Source organism: Oncorhynchus masou, chromosome 31 (genome assembly GCF_036934945.1).
Source record: "Oncorhynchus masou masou isolate Uvic2021 chromosome 31, UVic_Omas_1.1, whole genome shotgun sequence".
Classification (NCBI taxonomy): Eukaryota; Metazoa; Chordata; class Actinopteri; order Salmoniformes; family Salmonidae; genus Oncorhynchus; species Oncorhynchus masou.
This window is the reverse complement of record NC_088242.1, coordinates 69433862-69454608: the sequence shown is the minus strand read 5'-3', so window position 1 is coordinate 69454608 and position 20747 is coordinate 69433862. Positions and strand designations below refer to the sequence as shown.

Below are 20747 nucleotides of genomic sequence, written 5' to 3'. Positions count from 1 at the left end.
TGCTATTCCTACCACCTTTTGGATTTGCCATTTTTGTATTTAAGGACTTCTCCTTTTTACTTTATTAAATACACCGTCTTAAGTACTGCTGTGTCTGCCTCATCTTCTGGGTTCTGCTGACTATTCGTGGCTCAGTTGGTTAAGTGACTGTTTCTCACTCCGGAGACCCAGGTTCGTAACCGGGTCCTGACAGGTGGCCTACTATGTTTCCGGATGTTGCCATGTTTGTCACCACATGCACAATCTACGCACAGAACAAGACTCCTCGGCAAGCTCTGGCTGGTCTTCTCCAACCACTGCCTGTTCCTCACCTGATTAGTTTCACCTGTCTTTGTGATTGTCTCCACCTGCCTCCAGGTGTTGCCCATCTTCCCCCATTATCCCCTGTGTATTTCTACCTGTGTTCTCTGTTTGTCTGTTGCCAATTCATCTTGTTTGTCAAGTCAACCAGTGTTTTTGTGTCTCAGCTCCTGCTTTCCCAGTCTCTCTTTTTTTCTCAACCTCCAGGTTTTGACCCTTGCCTGTCCTGACTCTGAGCCTGCCTGCCTGACCACTCTGCCTGCCCCTGACCCTGAGCCTGCCTGCCTGACCACTCTGCCTGCCCCTGACCCTCAGCCTGCCTGCCTGACCACTCTGCCTGCCCCTGACCCTGAGCCTGCCTGCCTGACCACTCTGCCTGCCCCTGACTCTGAGCCTGCCTGCCTGACCACTCTGCCTGTCCTGACCCTGATCCTGCCTGCCTGACCATTCTGCCTGCCCCTGACCCTGAGCCTGCCTGCCTGACCACTCTGCCTGCCCCTGACTCTGAGCCTGCCTGCCTGCCTGACCACTCTGCCTGCCCCTGACCCTGAGCCTGCCTGCCGACCTGTACCTTTGCCCACCTCTGGATTATTGACCTCCGCCTACCCTGAGCCTGCCTGCCATCCAGTACAATTGCCCCACCTCTGGTTTACTGACCCCTGCCTGCCTTGACTTGTCTATTGCCTGCCCCTGTTGAATTATTAAAACATTGTTACCTTACCTTCATACCTGATAATATGTTTCTTCTCAGGTATATCACACACACACAAATATACACACACACACACACAAACTCAACTCCAATCAAATATTATTCAGATGTATTTCAATTAATTCAAGGATCGGTCATTCATTCTGCTAAACCTGCCAGTTAGAGAACAGGAATCCGATAGACATCAGAAACGGTTTTGACCCTATCCCAAAACTTTAACCAATTGGAATTAATGGGGTATTTATTTTTGGTAAAAACTGACATTTGACATTGAAATGACTAAACACCAAATTGAAACTGTGTAAAAATGACCTACAGTATATTTATAGTCTCTTCACTCTGTCCAGCTTGCTAACAGTGATAAAAATGAATGCTAGACAGTCAGGGAGCATCGAAAATTCCAAAAGTGATGGATATGGGACTATTTTATTAAACATTTTGACGGCAACAAAATATAATACATTTTAAGTGCACCCCACTGGAGCTCGATGAAAACCGAATGAGGGGGGGGGGGGGGATGACATCCTCGGCCTAAATTTAACCTTTGAGTTGTTTCTGTTTTAACTCTATCCCAAACCTTAACCCTTAAGTTAACCAATCGGAATAAACGCCTAAACTGTAATTAACCGTCAATACTCAATATTTATCCACCCTGGACAAATGTGTATATTGAAGTCAGACCGTGTCAGGCCATGAGATCTTGTTGCCCAGCCCTGTGGAGTGGAGAGAGAACAGAGGTGAGGGGAAAGAGTGGAGTGGAGAGAGAACAGAGGGGAGGGGAGAGAGTGGAGTGGAGAGAGAACAGAGGGGAGGGGAGAGAGTTGAGTGGAGAGAGAACAGACAGGAGGGGAGAGAGTGGAGTGGAGAGAGAACAGAGGTGAGGGGAGAGAGTGGAGTGGAGAGAGAACAGAAGGAAGGGGAGAGAGTGGAGTGGAGAGAGAACAGAAGGGAGGGGAGAGAGTGGAGTGGAGAGAGAACAGACGGGAGGGGAGAGAGTGGAGTGGAGAGAGAACAGACGGGAGGGAGAGAGTGGAGTGGAGGAAAAAGAAGAGATGGCTATTCTGAGTCAGATGGGGTAACAGAGCTGGTATGGATGGGGGTCAGGTCTTAAGTGTGGTGGGGGAAGAGAGATCTGAGAGTTAGGAGTGCATGTGTGGACATGGGGTGGGGCGATGGAGGTGGTATTGTTTGAAAAGGCCTGAGTGAGCTCTGATGGGGTTATCCGGACTCCCAGTGGGTATCAACAGAACCTCTCCACTAACACCCAATCCCTAACAATACCACAAGCACCCCACTGCATAATACATTCAAACCCTTCCCCCTCTCACTCCAGAAATATATGAGTTTTAAGCTCTCCAGTCCTTTGAGGTCGTCAGACCACTTCAAGTCCTCTCTGTATTAACACCATTATTTAGTGGATGTGACAGTTTATATTTAGTAGCTCTCTGACAACCCATAAACCCACAGGATACTGACTGAAAGACAAACTGGACTAATGTAATGCAGTGTGTTTCTGAACAGTAGAGGAGCTCAAATGAAAGGCAGAGGAGGCTAATATTCTGGTGTTTACAAAGGCTGTGAAGATGAAATCAGACACTGTGACCAAGAGAAGGAGAGAGCGAAGGAGAGAGAGTGAAAGTTTGTGTCAGATTCAGGGGATTTGATAGCACCGGAGAGAGGAGTGGAGAAATGAGGAGAGGAATGGAGAGAAAAGTGAAGAGAGGGGTAATAAAACAAGATAGAGAGAGGGAGATCGAGAGGAGTGGAGGGGTGATGGGTGGGTGAGGAGTAGAGAGGTGGAAAGATAAGAGGGGGAGAGTTAAGACATGAGGAGGAGAGGTATAGAAAAGGGATGAAATGAGATGAGTGGAGATATGGTTTGAGAGATGGAGAAGAGTTGAAGAGGTGACGGGAGTAGGAGAGTGAGGAGTGGAGGACTCTTAAGTTGTCCTAAATACATTCCCTAACAGGATGGAATGGTCAATGCTAGCAGTGAAGAATTTCAAACACAACCATTTTTTTCCTCTGTAGCTTTCTGAATCTCGTTTATTATGCTAACACCCATCACTACTTTTCTAACAAACTGATATCCTTCCATTAGATAGAATTACATTTCAATCCCAGTTGTCAAGAGATGGGAAAGAGGACAAAGTGTGTTTTATCAATCTCAAGTGGGCCACTCACCAGTCATCTACCTCAACAATAGTCCTGTCTGGCTTCATAACCTGGTCTCAGAGCATTTCATATTATTATGTAAGTAAATTTGCAACCCTCCATTTAGTATGATATGCTACTTTTTGTATGGTATGTATTAATTTGTGGATGTCCATCACCAATTTCATGTGATATGTTTTGAATTACAATTTGTATTATATGTTATAGATTTGTAAAATGTGCAATGTTACGAATTTCCAAAATGTACTATATGTTACAAACTTCCAAAACTTATGATAGGTTACACATTATATCTGGGTATGTGTGTGTGAACAGTCCTCAAATCTACATCACCATAACCATGTTTCTACCCACTTCAGTATGGGATTAGTTCTGCTGTTCTCAGTGTTTCTAAATGGGTCATTATACACTTTGCTATGCTAGTGGTCACTACCATCAGCCCTGGGTCTAGACCAGACACATAGAACTACAATTACTGAAACACACATCTCCATTCAAAGTTACACTCTGTGGTGGATAGACCACTGATGGCCAGATGTGCAATTTCAAATGTTGAGTTGGTTAAATTCAGAATTCTGTGCCACTACATAATTCAGTGTCTTGCTCAGTGTTTAAAAGAGTCAAGAATTCTGATATTGGGTGTGAAATTATTTGGATTTCAGGGTTATGTCTGTTCTATCAGTCCTGAGTCATGGCCAGAGAATCCACACTAGAATTCATTAACATTCACTAGAGAAGGGAGACAGCTTACTAACTGTCAGATCTTTGTTAGCGAGTGACGTCCCACTTTACACACTTTAAGAGGAAAGACAATTGGCCAAGATCTGTCATAATCTCTACCCGGCACAGCCAGAAGAGGACTGGCCACCCCTCAGCCTGGTTCCTCTCTAGGTTACTTCCTAGGTTCTGGCCTTTCTAGGGAGTTTTCCCTAGCCACAGTGCTTCTACACCTGCATTGCTTGCAGTTTGGGATTTTAGGCTGGGTTTCTGTACAGCATTTTGTGACATCAGCTGATGTAAGAAGGGCTTTATAAATACATTTAATTGATTGATCGAATAGTCCTCTTGATGAGTCTATGATTGATGACTCTCTGTTTATGGCTTTTACCTGTGTTGATTGATAGTGTTAATTCTAACTTCCCTGTTTTAACCTCACTTGTTTGTGAAAACTGGGCAATAACGGTTGTGGGAAATAACAAAACCGTATGTGATAGTTAAGCTTTAATCTTTGAATTGTGATAATATGAAATTGATTGTGTCTGGTAACTTTTTGTATGGAATATGTATGTCTCATGTAACTGTTATAGCAGTGGACATGGACCAAACAGTGGTCCTGTCCATTTGACCTGGGTTCAAAAGGTCATGTGATCAGCTCAGTGAGCTCTTATAACAACAACATTGTTCTAGATGACTTCTTGGAACTTCCTTGTGTGACTGTGAGTGTGGGAAGATATGTCAGACAGAGAGAGATATGGAGAGCATGGTATATTTCTCTATGTGATCAGGCACCAAGTGTCTGAGAAGTATACCCTACTGTAGTGGAAACTTTCCCAGAAATTAATTTCATATGTACTGTATACATCTATTACATTTTTCATTGTGATGGAGCCAATCACTCACACAATATACACATACAGTATGTGTCTGTCTAAGTATTAACCATGATTAATCAATTTCATAATGTTGTTTAAACCTGTGATCTTTGATGTCCTGATAAGCACAATGAAACACACGAAGAGCACAGTTGAGGAGTGGGACATTGATGACTTGCTGGATATAAAGTCTCCTATGAAACCTGGATAGGAGAGTCCTTCAACACTGAGTTCTCAGAAAAACACAGAGCGTAACTTTTGTTGTCACACCGTCAGCTGACCGCTTTGGGCACCGATGAGATTGTGTAACCACTATGCCACCAAGTCTTGATGAAAGATAGGTTATTAGAAATCCATGACTGCTTGAATGCAAAGTAAACATTTTGTTGCTCTAGCCAGACAGTGTACCGTTTGACCTGCGCTGAACTCACAAGAGAAACTGAGTAATCTACAAAGAAATGTCTGGTGCTTCAAAGTAGTCAACTACACACATAATAATTTCCTGGTAGGCTTAAATGTCCTTAATTTAAGTAATATTAGGGTAATTTAGAGTTCAATGCTGCATTTATGAAAATGTATTATTTGTCAAGAACATGCATATCTATCATTGTGTGACTCTCTAGGGTCTTCGTACCACAAATACAAAACCTTCACAGCAGTGGATTACGGTGTTTAGTAATTTATCACCATCTCAACACAACTCTCCAATGATATGCCAGTACTTGCACATTTATAACAGCTTGAACTTTTACCTTAATATTTCATTTTTTTGTCAAAATAAAGTTTTTAACTAACCATTACAGATTGACTCTAGGTACAGTACAGTAACAATTGGCAGCAGATTATAGCAAGCCCTGCCAAGTGATCTCAGTATGATTAATATAAATTATAACGTCTGACTGTAGGGAGAGGGACCTCGCAGAGATGGAGAGAGAGAAACAGATTTAGAACTGCTGCAGGGAGAAATGTGAAAAGGGGGAAGAGGGGGGGATAGGGATCGAGAGGTGGAAGAGAAAAGACTGACAACCGCTGATGGAAGGAAGGGAGGAGGGAGAAAGGAAGGAGGTAGGATGAGATAGAGGGAGGGAGAGATAGAGGAATGACAGGTGAGGGGTTTAGAGATGGAAAGGGAAGTAGAGGTGTGAGACAGGTCAGAACAGATGTGAACACATTAGACATGTCAGGACACGCTGACCCTATAAAGTGACATTATTTAGCTTAACATTATTTGATTTTGTCTTCTTTCTCGTGTCTCTGTGTTTCTAATTATTGCACATAGATTTAGAAGATATACTGTACATAAAAAAATGCTGGGTTAAAAACAACCCAGCGCTGGGTAAATAGTGGATAGATCACATGTTAGTTGGGATAATGAGCAATGATCAGTGGTGTAATGTACTCAAGTAAAAATACTTCAAAGTACTATTTAAGTAGTTGTTTTGGGTATCTGTACTTTACTATTTATATTTTTGATTAATTTTACTTTTACTTTCCTACATTCCTAAAGAAAATAATGTTATTTTTAAATCTATACATTTTCCCTGACACCCAAAAATACTCGTTACATTTCGAATGCTTATCAGTGCAGGAAAATGTTCCTATTCATACACTTTTCAAAGAACATCCCTGGTCATCCCTACTGCCTCTGATCTGGTGGGCTGACTAAACAAAGAACATCCCTGGTCATCCCTACTGCCTCTGATCTGGTGGGCTGACTAAACAAAGAACATCCCTGGTCATCCCTACTGCCTCTGATCTGGTGGGCTGACTAAACAAAGAACATCCCTGGTCATCCCTACTGCCTCTGATCTGGTGGGCTGACTAAACAAAGAACATCCCTGGTCATCCCTACTGCCTCTGATCTGGTGGGCTGACTAAACAAAGAACATCCCTGGTCATCCCTACTGCCTCTGATCTGGTGGGCTGACTAAACAAAGAACATCCCTGGTCATCCCTACTGCCTCTGATCTGGTGGGCTGACTAAACAAAGAACATCCCTGGTCACCCCTACTGCCTCTGATCTGGTGGGCTGACTAAACAAAGAACATCCCTGGTCACCCCTACTGCCTCTGATCTGGTGGGCTGACTAAACAAAGAACATCCCTGGTCATCCCTACTGCCTCTGATCTGGTGGGCTGACTAAACAAAGAACATCCCTGGTCATCCCTACTGCCTCTGATCTGGTGGGCTGACTAAACAAAGAACATCCCTGGTCACCCCTACTGCCTCTGATCTGGTGGGCTGACTAAACAAAGAACATCCCTGGTCATCCCTACTGCCTCTGATCTGGTGGGCTGACTAAACAAAGAACATCCCTGGTCATCCCTACTGCCTCTGATCTGGTGGGCTGACTAAACAAAGAACATCCCTGGTCATCCCTACTGCCTCTGATCTGGTGGGCTGACTAAACAAAGAACATCCCTGGTCATCCCTACTGCCTCTGATCTGGTGGGCTGACTAAACACAAATGCTTTGATTGTAAATTAGTGTTGGAGTGTGCCCCTGGGTATCTGTAAATTTAAAAACAAGAAAATTGTGTTGTCTAGTTTGCTTAATGTAAGGAATGTGAAATAATATATACTTTTACTTTTGATACATAAGTATATTTTAGCAATTACATTTACTTTTGATACCTAAGTACATTTAAAGCCAAATACTTTCAACGTTTACTCACCTAGTGTTTTACTGGGTGACTTTCACTTTTACTTGAGTCATTTTCTATTAAGGTGTCTTTACATTTACTCAAGTATGATCATTGGGTAATTTTTCCACCACTGGCTATGATCAACCAGGTCAGATTAAAAGAGTGGAGGTGCGGCTTAGTAAGGGCGTGGCTTTCATCTAGTTGTTTTTTTGCTACCCGTGAGAGTAAATGTCATTCCGCTTAATTTGTTCTGTTGTATTGTCAAACAAATAAAGTTTGAGCACTGACATGTTGGTAGCTTATTGAGGTTTCTTTCCACCTGTATTTGTGGACTTTCCCCCATTCTTCTCTGCAGATCCTCTAAAGCTCTGTCAGGTTGTATGGGGAGCGTCGCTGCACAGCTATTTTCAGGACTCTCCAGAGATTTTTGAATTCCGGGCTCGGGCTGGGCCACTCAAGGACAATCAGAGAATTGTCCCGAAGCCACTCCTGCATTGTCTTGGCTGTGTGCTTAGGATTGTTGTCTTGTTGGAAGGTGAACCTTCGCCCCCAGTCTGAGGTCCTGAGCGCTCTGGAGCACGTTTTCATCAAGGATCTCTCTGTACTTTGCTCTGTTCATCTATCCCTCGATCCTGACAAGTCTCACAGTCCATGCCGCTGACAAACATCTCCACAACATGATGCTGCCACCACCATGCTTCACTGTAGGGATGATGGTGCCATGCCAGTTGTGTGCCATTCCAAATCATGTCAAATCAATTGAATTACCACAGGTGGACTCCAATCAAGATGTAGAAACATCTCAAGGATGATTAATGGAAACAGGCTGCACCTGAGCTCAATTTAGAATCTCATAGCAAAGGGTCTGAAAATGTTTTCATTAAAAAATATATATATTTTCACTTTGTAATTATGGAGTATTGTGTGTAGATTGAGGGGGAAAGAAATAGATGAATCCATTTTAGAATAAAGCTGTAACGTAACAAAATGTGGAAAAAGAGAAGGGGTCTGAATACTTTGTGAATGAGCTGTATTTCACCATAATGCCATGATGTTATCCACTCACACTACTGCTTTGTAATGTCAAAACACAAATCCTATACACAACAAAGAGTAAAACGTAAATAAGTAGAAACATTTGTATCCCCTAATCTGAAACATGTTTTAAGGGATAAATGGTTGATTAAATCCAGATAAGGCCTGAGCTTTATTCTAATGGTAATGTTTTCACAGGACAGTAATCTAATGCTGAGTCCATTCTCCGAGCTTCTGGCCTACAGCCCACTGCAACTACCGTAGCAATCTGTCCTTATTACAATAGCACTAGCTACCTCTCTCGCTCTTTCAAGGACAGTGAAGTCCTTGGCCCTGTTTTGCAAGGCTGACCAGTAAATTGTGTGTTTGGCTGTGAAACAGTAACAGTGGTGTGTCCAGCTAGCCAGGCCTGTAGAGGCTGTATGGGACTCATTCAGATGGTTATTGTGGAGCATTGAGACTGTTGACTGATTTGGAAAGGACATGTCTACTATTCATTATACCAGTGACCTAATGTCCTGGTAGTGGTACTGATAGAGTCCTGCTGTCAACGATATATCAAGATAGGGTAGGTCTCCCCAGGTAGAAGCGAGCATTGGGAGAAGGAGAGTAGCAGAGGTCAAGCGTAGAGGAATAGAGCAATCTGAGATAAAACAGGAGAGCTCATTGTAGAAAATAAACAGTCACAACCTCTCCGTTACAGCGTTCAATTACAGCACAGCATTCAATTTAAGCACTCCGCTCTACTATTCTCTATGCTTTACTGCTCCTCTCTTACTCACTCTGCCCTCCTTCTTTCCCTCTCTCTTTCTCTCTCCCTCCTCTCTCTTTCACTCTCGCAGCTCTCTCGCTCTCTCACACTTTCCCGTGCTCTACCCGCCTCCCCCCCTCTGGCTGTGCTGGCTCCCTCAGCTGCTTTCATTTGCCCTGTGTGCAGTGTGCAGTGTGGACAGGGCTAGGCTGAGCTGGGCTGTGTTGAAGACATATAGTGGATCTGTATAGTGAATTTGTGAGAACTACAGAAGGAGTGTCTCAGTAAAGACTCTGTTTCCCAAACTAATTGGATTAGGAACTGGAACATTCTGGACCAGTTTTTCTACACTAACTTAAGACAGAGCTCTAAGCGAGGGGAGGCTCGAAGAGAGAAAATAGAAAACCATACAGAAAGTCAACACTGGAGAACTGCTGGAGCAGAGACCCACGTCAAGGCTGATCTCTAGCCCAGGTCCCCTCACTCACCCTGGGATCGTTATGGTGGGACTCCTCCTGCCTCTGACCTCCAACACTGGGGTGATGTGAGTCTGCTGTGTGGTTCCTGTTTAGCTCAGTTCAGTCCCAGTTAGTTAAGTTTGGCTCAGTTCTGTTTGACTTCCTTAGGCTGGCCCTTTATGACACTGACCCATACCCCTGCTCCATTTGCAGGTTATGTGTCTCTGGAACCCCTGACCCCTAACCCCTGAACCTAGGACAGATTCTGGTAAGGCTTTGCGAATTACTGTCTTCTGGAGGACTGGTGCTTCAGGGACCTGTCTGGCCTCTTTCTCCCTTGGATCATGGCCTCTCTCTGGGGCACGGTGGTGCTGCTGTGTGGGGTTGTGGCTCTCTCTGGAGCCCAGCAGAAAAAGAGCAATGTTCCCCGGCTAAAACTCTCTTACAAAGGTCAGTCCACCTTACTCTGACATTTACTATACCACGTTCCTTTCCTATTTCTCCTATTACTCTACAAGAAGAATCCTCTATGCTTATTGTCTTCTCACCAACTGCTCTCTATGTTTACTTGTCTGTATGCATGTCTGGCAGGGACAACGGTTTCTGTGGCTGTTTGTATTGAGAAAGAGAAGAAGCAGAATTGATATGATGTTGTTGTTTCTATTTGAGACCTATATAGGCTATAGGTTGAAATATAGCAGGACTCGTGTCTAATATGTGTGTCAAGATAAAGTGCCACCCTTATTTCAGTGATGTTGTTTGGTTGCTTTTAGATAGTGTATAGTAGTGGCTTTATAAAGCACATTTTGAGCACAACCATAATCTAGTTGCAATAACTTTATTTTTTCCTAAAAATGAGAGATGCATGTTTGTTATGATCATTATTGAATAAAACATTGAATGTATAGCCTATGCACTCTGCACCATATGTTTGTATGTATCTATGTATCTCCCAGCTCTGGGGATATACACCTTTTCCACTGTGTGGTATAAGTCAGGTGGAACTGAACCATCTCTTATTTCATAGAATACTTTATCAGAGTATCCACATAATCAGCTTTGCGTATGAGTGTACAGTACTATCTTTTCTTTATTGTTGTCAGTTTGTTAGTAATCAGAGATGATAGAGTCTGACTTGCCAGTGGTTAAGTGAAGTATCACTCATCTATCTATCCTTCTCTCCCTCTTGTTTTCGTGGTTGTCGTTTTTCCGCTCTGTCGTTCCCTGCATGGTAATTATGGTGAGGATGAACGGTGTAAGTCTGTCTCAACAGATGGCTCTCCCAAACAGAGACGTTTCTCTCTCAGCACCATCACACTCATAATTACACACACACACACACACACACACACACACACACACACACACACACACACACACACACACACACACACACACACACACACACACACACACACACACACACACACACACGCACATTCTCTCTCTCTCTCGCTCTTTCTCTCTCTCTCTCTCACAAACACACATGTACAAACACACATGTACAAACACACATGCATGCATGATCACATGCACTTTGCCATCTGTAGGTAATGATACCTGTGTGTGTATGTATCAGTCATCTCTAAATCACTAGCCTTCTGGGCTTTCTCTATTATACCACAGCACTGCATAGAACTACAGAAACACAACATGGCGACATTTTGCAGAGCCACATAGGCACAGCAGCACAGACCTGCACAGATCTCAGGGTAGAATGTCAGTCTCTGATATGGATCCGTTCAGACTGACTGTTTAATTTTGATTATAGGCTTAAATGCTGCTGTGGATAAATTACTTTATATTGCTAAACATTTGTGGAGTGAGATGTGAGGTGTGTGTGGCTTCTGAGTGTGTGTGTGGTTGGTCTTCTCTGTGAACCACAGGTTCCGGGGCGTGTAGAAAACCTGACCCCTACAGGTGGCACTCAGCACTCACACACACACACACACACACACACACACACACACACACACACACACACACATCCTTAACCCTAACTGCAGAGGGCAATAGGACAGAATGTCAGTCTCTGATATGGATCCGTTCAGACTGACTGTTTAATTTTGATTATAGGCTTAAATGCTGCTGTGGATAAATTACTTTATATTGCTAAACATTTGTGGAGTGAGATGTGAGGTGTGTGTGGCTTCTGAGTGTGTGTGTGGTTGGTCTTCTCTGTGAACCACAGGTTCCGGGGCGTGTAGAAAACCTGACCCCTACAGGTGGCACTCAGCACTCACACACACACACACACACACACACACACACACACACACACACACACACACACACACACACATCCTTAACCCTAACTGCAGAGGGCAATAGGACAGGGGGTCAGTGAAGGGGTGAGAAGCATGGTGGAAGTATAGCAATAGCCTCCTTACCTTTACATGGTCCGACTGTAACAACATCGGTCCTGTGTGGCTCAGTCGGTAGAGCACGGCGCTTGCAACGCCAAGCGTCGTGGGTTCGATTCCCGCTGGGACCACCCATATGTAAAAAAGTAGTGGCCCCAGCCGACTTGTAAGTTGCTTTGGACAAAAGCGTCTGCTAAATGGGATATATTTTATATTTTAACAGCAGGCCAGCAGGACTATAAGATTGCAGGGCAGCAGAGGGACAGGGTACAGAAAGATATATCACTGGTCGCCTGAGGCGAGATTTTAATGGATTTCTGTACAGTGGCAGGGACATAGGAACTTAAGCTTAGCTGTACAGCATGTCATACATGTGTCCTAGCCAGGAAAAGTGGAGAGCATATTGTTAAGTGTCTGGGAAATAGAGGAAGACAAAAGGAGAGTTTGAAGGAGAAGAAATGCGAGGGAAGGAGAGTGAAAGAGAGGGTACTTTAGTTTCATGGCCAGTGAGGGGACTTCCAGGAGCTCTGTCTCTGTCAGACCTATCCACCCCTTTGATACCCACAGCCAAGACACACGCAGATACACACACACACAAACACACACACACACACACACACACTAAAACTCTCTCTCCTGCCCCCTTTCTCCCCTGTTTCTCTACCCTTCTCTCTCTCATCCTGAGGTCATGTACATCTTAGTAGTAATGTTATCCACTGGTTTGTCTGGGTCTGAATAGACTTTTAATCAGAGCATGGAATGAGGGAGGTTACTTTCAAATGTTTTATATATAAGTATGTTTATTTGTCTATGCTTTACCCATCAGTATCCCACAGAGACAGACGACATGCTGAAATATGCTTGTGTGAAGCCTGGTGTTGTGGACAGTCACTAGGGAACATACAGGGAAGGAATTGCCAGATGAGTCATAATAGCCTGGAAGTAAAGCAGCATTGAGAGCCAAATTTGAAATGGAATACATTGAATACATGGAGCATTAAAACATGATTTAAATGTATTTTCAAACGGGCTGTGGTCACCATTCATGTAATACATGAAATCTATACATCTCATGGTCGTCGGTCACCATTCATGTAATACATGAAATCTATACATCTCATGATAGTCGGGAGCTATTTTATAGTTTTGTCAAGGGTATATTATTTTCACATTTGAATTGTATAGCAACCCTATGCTTGACGTGACTGTTATGGGAAGAGTAGACCATATGATATGCTTAATTATATGAAAGCTGGAATAAACATTTAAGAGGACCAGTGCTTCTATATTGATACTAATCTGACATCAGTGTAGTTTGCAAGCGATGTTGTTAGGCTACATTGTATTGTTGTTTCTTCTTCAGATGATACATTTTACATTTGAGTCATTTTTTATTTTACCTTTATTTAAATAGGCAAGTCAGTTAAGAACAAATTCTTATTTTCAATGACAGCCTAGGAACAGTGGGTTAACTGCCTGTTCAGGGGCAGCACGACAGATTTGTACCTTGTCAGCTCGGGGGTTCGTACTTGCGACCTTCCAGTTACTAGTCCAACTCGCTAACCACTAGGTTACCCTGCCGCCCCATTTAGCAGACGCCCTTAACCAGAGTGACTTACAGTTAGTACATTCATCTTAAAATAACTAGGTGTTACTCGTTTTGCTTGACCATGAGAATCACGCGTTCTTTCAAGTTTTGCAATGTCTGTTCTGAAAGTTTGCATTAAAATAAAGTGTATTACATATCAGTGGAGGAGCCTATAGGCCTACTATAAAAAACATCTAAATGGTCTGATTGGATCCCCCTCACCTACTGAACGAACGTACTATACAGCACAGAGCACAACACATGATGTCTACCCCAGACCAACAGGTCAGAGAAAACAGACAATTAAATGGAGGACATTCATCCCAGCGGCTATCACTATTGTAAACAATTCCCCATGTGGGCAGGTGTGGGGTGGGGTAGGAGGGTAGGTAAGGTATCTGCCTGACTGTTCCTATTGTTTCTTTCCTGTTGTGTTTCCTATATGTGTTGTTTAGGCCTATGTGAATGTGTTAGAAGTGGTATGATTGTCTCTTGTAGAACAAAAGTGAATCTGAATCGGAATTGGTTTTACTTTTCCATCACATGAACGTCATGATGGAAATGCATTGATATAGTTTTATTCAATCAATGAATCAAAGTTTAATGCTGGAATTATTTTCTCCTTCATGACATGAGGAGTGATAGCTCAGGAACTGAAGAGAATTCAGGCCGATACCATAAGATTGATTGCCTTCCTTCTCTCGTTGATATGCTTTACACCTTCCCAATTCAGACCCAAACACACGTTTGAGTTACACACACGGGGACTTCATTATCATAATGTGGGATGTGATGGGTATATGGTCTTTAAAGTTAGGAAACAAGAATCTCAACCTATAGCGGTCAAATGATTTAGCATTATGTCACGCCCTGACCTTAGAGAGCCTTTTTATTTCTCTATTTGGTTAGGTTGAGGTGTGATTTGGGTGGGCATTCTAGTTTTCATATTTCTTTGTTTGGCCTGGTATGGTTTCCAATCAGAGGCAGCTGTCTATCGTTGTCTCTGATTGGGGATCATACTTAGGCAGCCTTTTTCCCCCTTTAGTTTGTGGGATCTTGATTTTGTATAGGTGCTGTTTAGCTTGCAGAACTTTGCGTTCGTTTTTTTGTTTGTTTTGTTTTTCGGTGTTTAAATAAAGTAAGATGTTCACCTACCACGCTGCACCTTGGTCTAATTCATCTAACGAACGTAACACATAAAAATAAAGAAGCACCAAAAATAAAAATAAAGTGTAAAAAGTGTAAAACTTGCATGTGAAGATTAATTACAATATTAGTGGGAATATGTCCATGACAAAGACAGTAGGATATAATTAGATAAATTAGAAAAAATATTATTTGAGATGCAGCCACCACTTGACTGTGGGTTGCTATTTCTAAAATCAATATGGACAGCGCCCGGTGCTGAAAGTTGAGTAGACAAATTAGCAGGAGTGTTTTGTTGGATCACTAAGAAATAAGAGGTATAGGTTTAGCTGTTTGACAGATTATTATGCAATTATGTTATCCATATATATGTTGATTTAGCTATTTCTTCCAATACTGTTACTATGCACTCCTTAAAGAGGCCTACCTCCTTTCTGCATCGGACTCGGGCCACATGTCTGGGGTGGTAAAATGATGATGCTTAGATTCATAATCTCAGATGTAATTATTTGCACACAGCGACAGTAGATTTGCAAACAAGACACACTGGTTTGGCAGTGGAAAAATAAGGTAAGATCAATATATTTTAATAGAGTAAGTAGGCCTATTCATGAAGACATAGGTGGTTTTAACAATGTAATCAGATCAAAATTAATATGTTATTTTCAATGAATTGATTAGCCCACTAACCACATGTTAAATGTGTAGTGTAGTGCCTTGAATTGGGCTGCTATTAGGCTATTTGTTAATAGGTTAATTATGTTCTGGCGCACCGACTAGCTACAAACTCAGGAACAAATTGGCTGGAGGCCAAAACTAGTTGCCATCCCCTGTTATATATTTAAGTAAAGAGCATGAGGGGTGTGGTATATGGCCAATATGGGCTGTTCTTATGCATGACACAACGCGGTGTACTTTTGTACGGCCGTTAGCCAAGGCATATTGGCCATATACCACAAAACTTGGAGGTGCCTTAATGCTAATATAAACTTATTATTAAAAAATCGAATCAAATCAAACTTTATTTGTCACATGCGCCGAATACAATAAGTGTAAACCTTACATTGAAATGCGTACTTACAAGCCCTTAACCAACAGAAAATATTGACCAAATAAACTAAAGTAAAAAAAATAATAAAAAGTAATAATAACAAGGCTATATACAGGGGGTACCGGTACCGAGTCAGTGTGCAAAGGTACAGGTTAGTTGAGGTAATTTTTACATGTAGGTAGGGGTGAAGTGACTATGCATAGATAATAAACAGCGAGTAGCAGCAGTTTACAAAACAAATGGGGGCAGGTCAATGTTACTATTCTGGTGGCAATTTGATCAATTGCTCAGCAGTCTCACATTGTGGGAGAGGTTGTTGTCCTGGCACCACACGGCCAGTTCTCGGACCTCCTCCCTATAGGCTGTCTCATTGTTGTCGGTGATCAGGCCTACAACTGTTGTCTCATCAGTAAAATTAATGATGGTGTTGGAGTCGTGTTTGGCCACACAGTCGTGGGTGACCAGGGAGTACAGGAGGGGAGTATGTACACAACCCTGAGGGGCCACCGTGTTGAAGATCAGCGTGGCAGACGTGTTGCTGCCTATCCTTACCACCTGGGGGCGGCCCGCCAGGACGTCCAGGATCTAGTTGCAGAGGAAGGTGTTTAGTCCCGTGGTCCTGAGCTTAATGATGAGCTTCATGGGCACTATGGTGTTGAATGCTGAGCTGTAGTCGATGAACAGCATTCTAACATAGGTGTTCCTTTTGTCCAGGTGGGAAAGGGCGGTGTGGTGTGCGATTGAGATTGTGTCATCTGTGGATCTGTTGGGGTGGCATGCACATTGGAGTGGGTCAAGGGTGTCTGGGAGGATGCTGTTGATGTGAGCCATGACCTGCCTTTCAAAGCACTTCATGGCTATTGACGTGAGTGCTACGGGGCGGTAATCGATTAGGCAGGTTACCTTTGCTTCCTTGGGCACAGGGACTACAGTATGGTGGTCTGCTTGAAACATGTAGGTATTGCAGTTGAAAATGTCAGTGAAGAAACTTGCCAGTTGTTCCATGCAAGCTTTTTGTACACATCCTTGTTTGTGAATGTTGACCCGTTTAAAGTTCTTGAAAAGTTCTTGCTCACAGCCTTGCCACATCCGACGAGGGTCAAAGCCAGTGTAGTAGGATTCATTCTTAATCCTGTGTTGACGCTTGTTTGATGGTTCGTCTGAGGGCATAGCGGGATTTCTAATTAGTGTCCGGATTAGTGTCCCGCTCCTTGAAAACGGCAGCTCTAGCCTTTAGCTCGACGCAGATGGTGCCTGTAACCCATGGCTTCTGGTTGGGATATGTACGTATGGTTACTGTGTGGACGACGACGTCAATGCACTTATTGAAGAAGCCGATGACTGATATGGTATAGTCCTCAATGCCATTGGATGAATCACGGAACATAGTCCACTCAGTGCTAGCAAAACAGTCCTGTAGCATAGCATCCGCGTCTACTGACCACTTCCGTATTGAGCAAATCACTGGTACTTCCTGCTTTATTTTTTGCTTGTAAGCAGGAATCAGGAGGATAGAATTGTGGTCAGATTTGCCAAATGGACGGTGGGGGAGAGCTTTGTATACATCTCTGTGTGTGGAGTAAAGGTGTTCCAGAGATTTTTTCCCTCTGGTTGCACATGTGACATGCTGGTAAAAATTCTGGTATAACTGATTTAAGTTTGCCTGCATTAAAATCCCCGGCCACTAGGAGTGCCGGTTCTGGATGAGCATTTTCTTCTTTGTTTAATGGCCTTATAGAGTTGGTTGTGTGGTATTGTGTGGTATTAGTGCCAGCATTTGTCTGTGATGGTAAATGGACGGCAAAGAAAGAAAGAGAGAGACAGGGAGAGAGAGAGAATGTAGGATCAAATAATAAATTTATAAAGGTCTCACATAAAATAAAGCTGTGTCTTAACTGAGAGTGTGAGACAGAGAGGGAGGAAGGTGGAGGATGAAGTGACTGGAGAACGGAAAGGCAGAGATGGAAAGAGAGATAAGAGAAAGAGGCAAAAATAGTTTGGGTGAGGGGTGACATGGAGAGCGCATTGAAATAAAATAGAGTGGGGAGGGTGGGTGGAGCATATTGCATCTGAGAGAGGGGGAAAGTTGAATGGAGAGTGTTGGAAAGGAAGAAACATGAATCGTGGGGATAGGGAAAGGTTGTGACCCCACTTCCCATATATATATATATATATATATATATATATATATATATAGACAGGCATATATATATATGCCTGTCTGTCTGTCTGTCTGTCTGTCTGTCTGGCCACCTGTTGTCCACCTGTTGTCCACCTGTCCGTCTCTCTTTCCAAATGAGCCCCTATGCAGAATGCGAATGAGTAGTAGGTCTAGGAGTTAATTCTGACCAGGAGGATACAGATAAGAGTTGCTGTGTGGATCCACATATGCTTAATCGTGCATGTGTGTGTCTGTATGTCAGCAGTTGTCCCTGTTTATTTTTTTATTATCTCACTATACTCTGGTGAATGGTTTTCATGGATCCTAGTCCCACACAAACACACCCACTCACCTGAGCTGTGTGTGGTGTGTGTTAAAATGGTGATTCCCGGACTGGCTCTCTACATGTCTGACACGCCATTGTTTATACGACAAGCAGGCTGGGATCAATGCAATTAGCTGCTTACTTTTCACACAGTGGATAGCATATACAGTAGGATTACAGTAACGCACACCTCTGTATCTTTGTTTGTTCAGGTGTGTGTGTGTGTGTGTGTTTATGTGTGTGCTTGGGGTGTGGTGGGGGGGGGGTAATGCTGGGGTGAGTGTAGGAGAGGAGTGCTTTCAATGAAAAGTGGGGTGTGTTTGTGACAGAGCAGATGAAGGGCACTTGAGGGAATATGTTTCTAACTAGAAGCAGGCGGTCTCTCTCTCTCCCCTCTCTCTTTATCTCTCCCCCTCCGTCTCATTCTGTCACTCTCGTCTTTCTACTTCCTTTGCACATTTTCCCTTACATTGCCTTTTTCTTCAACTGCATGCATATCCATCTCTCTCTTCTTTTACTTTGTCCACTTCTCTCCTCTTTTCCTCCCCCATGTTCCTTCCCTTCTACTCTCTCGCTCCTCCCTCCCAGGGGTTCTGACATATAAACACACTTCAGATAGGGGGCATTCTCCCTGCTGAAACATTCATGATGTACACATTTATTCATTCCCAGAGAGAGAGACATAAAGAGAGACAGAGAGACAGAGAGAGAGAAAGAGAGAGAGAGAGAGAGAGAGAGAGACAGAGAGAGAGAGAGAGAGAGAGAGAGAGAGAGAGAGAGATAACGATACAGATAATATACTGCCAATAGTTGAAGTTTCAATCGTTTCTGAGAATTCCACTTCCTGATGTACATATTCAAATATGTAACAAACAAAAACCATCCTGTGACAATCAGAACCGAGTCACTAATAAACGTTTCAATTTATTACAAAGCAATACACCCTCAGCTAACAACCAACTGCACGATAAGGTGTTGATTCAGCATATAGCACTCTGAAACCTATCATCAGCTAAAGTTTTTGTTATCACACATAATAATACATCTACTACCATACATCTACTACCAGTCCCACATTTAGAATAGAATCTAGCAACTGGCTGCAGAGTGGTTGTAGAGAGCTTTCAGGTGGGTTGTATATTGGTTGTAGAGAGGTTTCGTGTTGGTTATAGATTATTGGTTGGTGTAACACAGAAGCTGAAAACATACACAGTGTAATGTATGGCTGTGGTGTGACCTGGACTACGTCAACAGAACATTCCCATTAGTCTAGCGAGCTATAGCTCTACCCACACACAGTGATATTAAACACATGGCCATAATGAACATTACTAATGTATCTCCAGAGAACACTCACAAATGGCTGTCACTATTTCAGGAAAAACACTACTTGACGAAAACATTTCAGGGAAAATACTCTTGTTCTACCAAGCTCAGGAGTCCAACCCTCTGGAGAGCTGTCCAACCATCTTATGTATTCTGATAGATGAGACCAATGGTAATACATGGTAGCAAGGTTTTTGTAGTTCATCTGTGTGAAGAAATGTGCTTCTAAGATCAGACACAGATCTGGAACAAACAGATATTCCACCTCGATTTCAAGCCATAAGTGAGAAGGGAGTATGCCACTACTGCCTACGTCAAACCACATTGGTCTGTGGGGAGAGAGAGAGAGAGAGAGGGGGAGAGAGAGAGAGAGAGAGAAGAGAAATATAAATGGAAGAGTGTAGAGACTAAGGCGCCCAGAATTACAGGGTGTTACAGACACTCATCTTAACAGTTCCTCAGAGACTTTACGCTGTGGTTACTTCATTATTGCCACTTATCTCACACACACATTCACCCTGTCCCAAACTCTCTCCCTATATCTTCCTCTCTCTCCCTGTCCCTCACTCTCTCCCTGTCTCTTCCCCTCTCTCCCTGTCCCTCACTCTCTCCCTGTCCCTCACTCTCCCTCTCTTCCTGTCCCTCACTCTCTCCCTGTCTTTTCCCTCTCTCCCTGTCTCTTCCCCTCTCTTCCTGTCCCTCACTCTCTCCCTGTCTCTTCCCCTCTCTCCCTGTCCCTCACTCTCTCCCTGTCCCTCCCTCTCTCTCCCTGTCCCTTACTCTGTCTCCCTCACTCTCTCCCTGTCTCTTCCCCTCTCTCCCTGTCCCTCAACTCTCTCCATATCCCTCACTCTCTCCCTGTCTCTTCCCCTCTCTCCGTGTCCCTCACTCTCTCACTGTCCCTCACTCTCTCCCTGTCACTCACTTTCTCCCTGTCTCTCCCCCTTTCTCCCTGTCTCTCCCCCTTCTCCCTGTCCCTCTCTCCCTGTCCCTCACTCTCTCCCCTGTCCCTCACTCTCTCCCTGTCCCTCAACTCTCTCCCTGTCCCTCACTCTCTCCCTGTCTCTTCCCCTCTCTCCGTGTCCCTCACTCTCTCACTGTCCCTCACTCTCTCCCTGTC

General features: G+C 43.5%; 1 protein-coding gene across 1 annotated transcript in view; it reads left to right on the top strand.

Moving 5' to 3' along the window:
* The first annotated feature begins 9358 nt into the window (after positions 1–9358).
* The window catches only part of LOC135524347 (semaphorin-3ab-like), a 31891-nt gene continuing 20502 nt past the window's right edge, over positions 9359–20747 (top strand). Inside the window, exons 1-2 of the mRNA XM_064951802.1 lie at positions 9359–9753; positions 9881–10117. Of these exons, the coding sequence (XP_064807874.1) occupies positions 10012–10117 (106 nt within the window). The 5' untranslated portion in view covers positions 9359–9753; positions 9881–10011. The remainder of the gene's footprint in view (positions 9754–9880; positions 10118–20747) is intronic.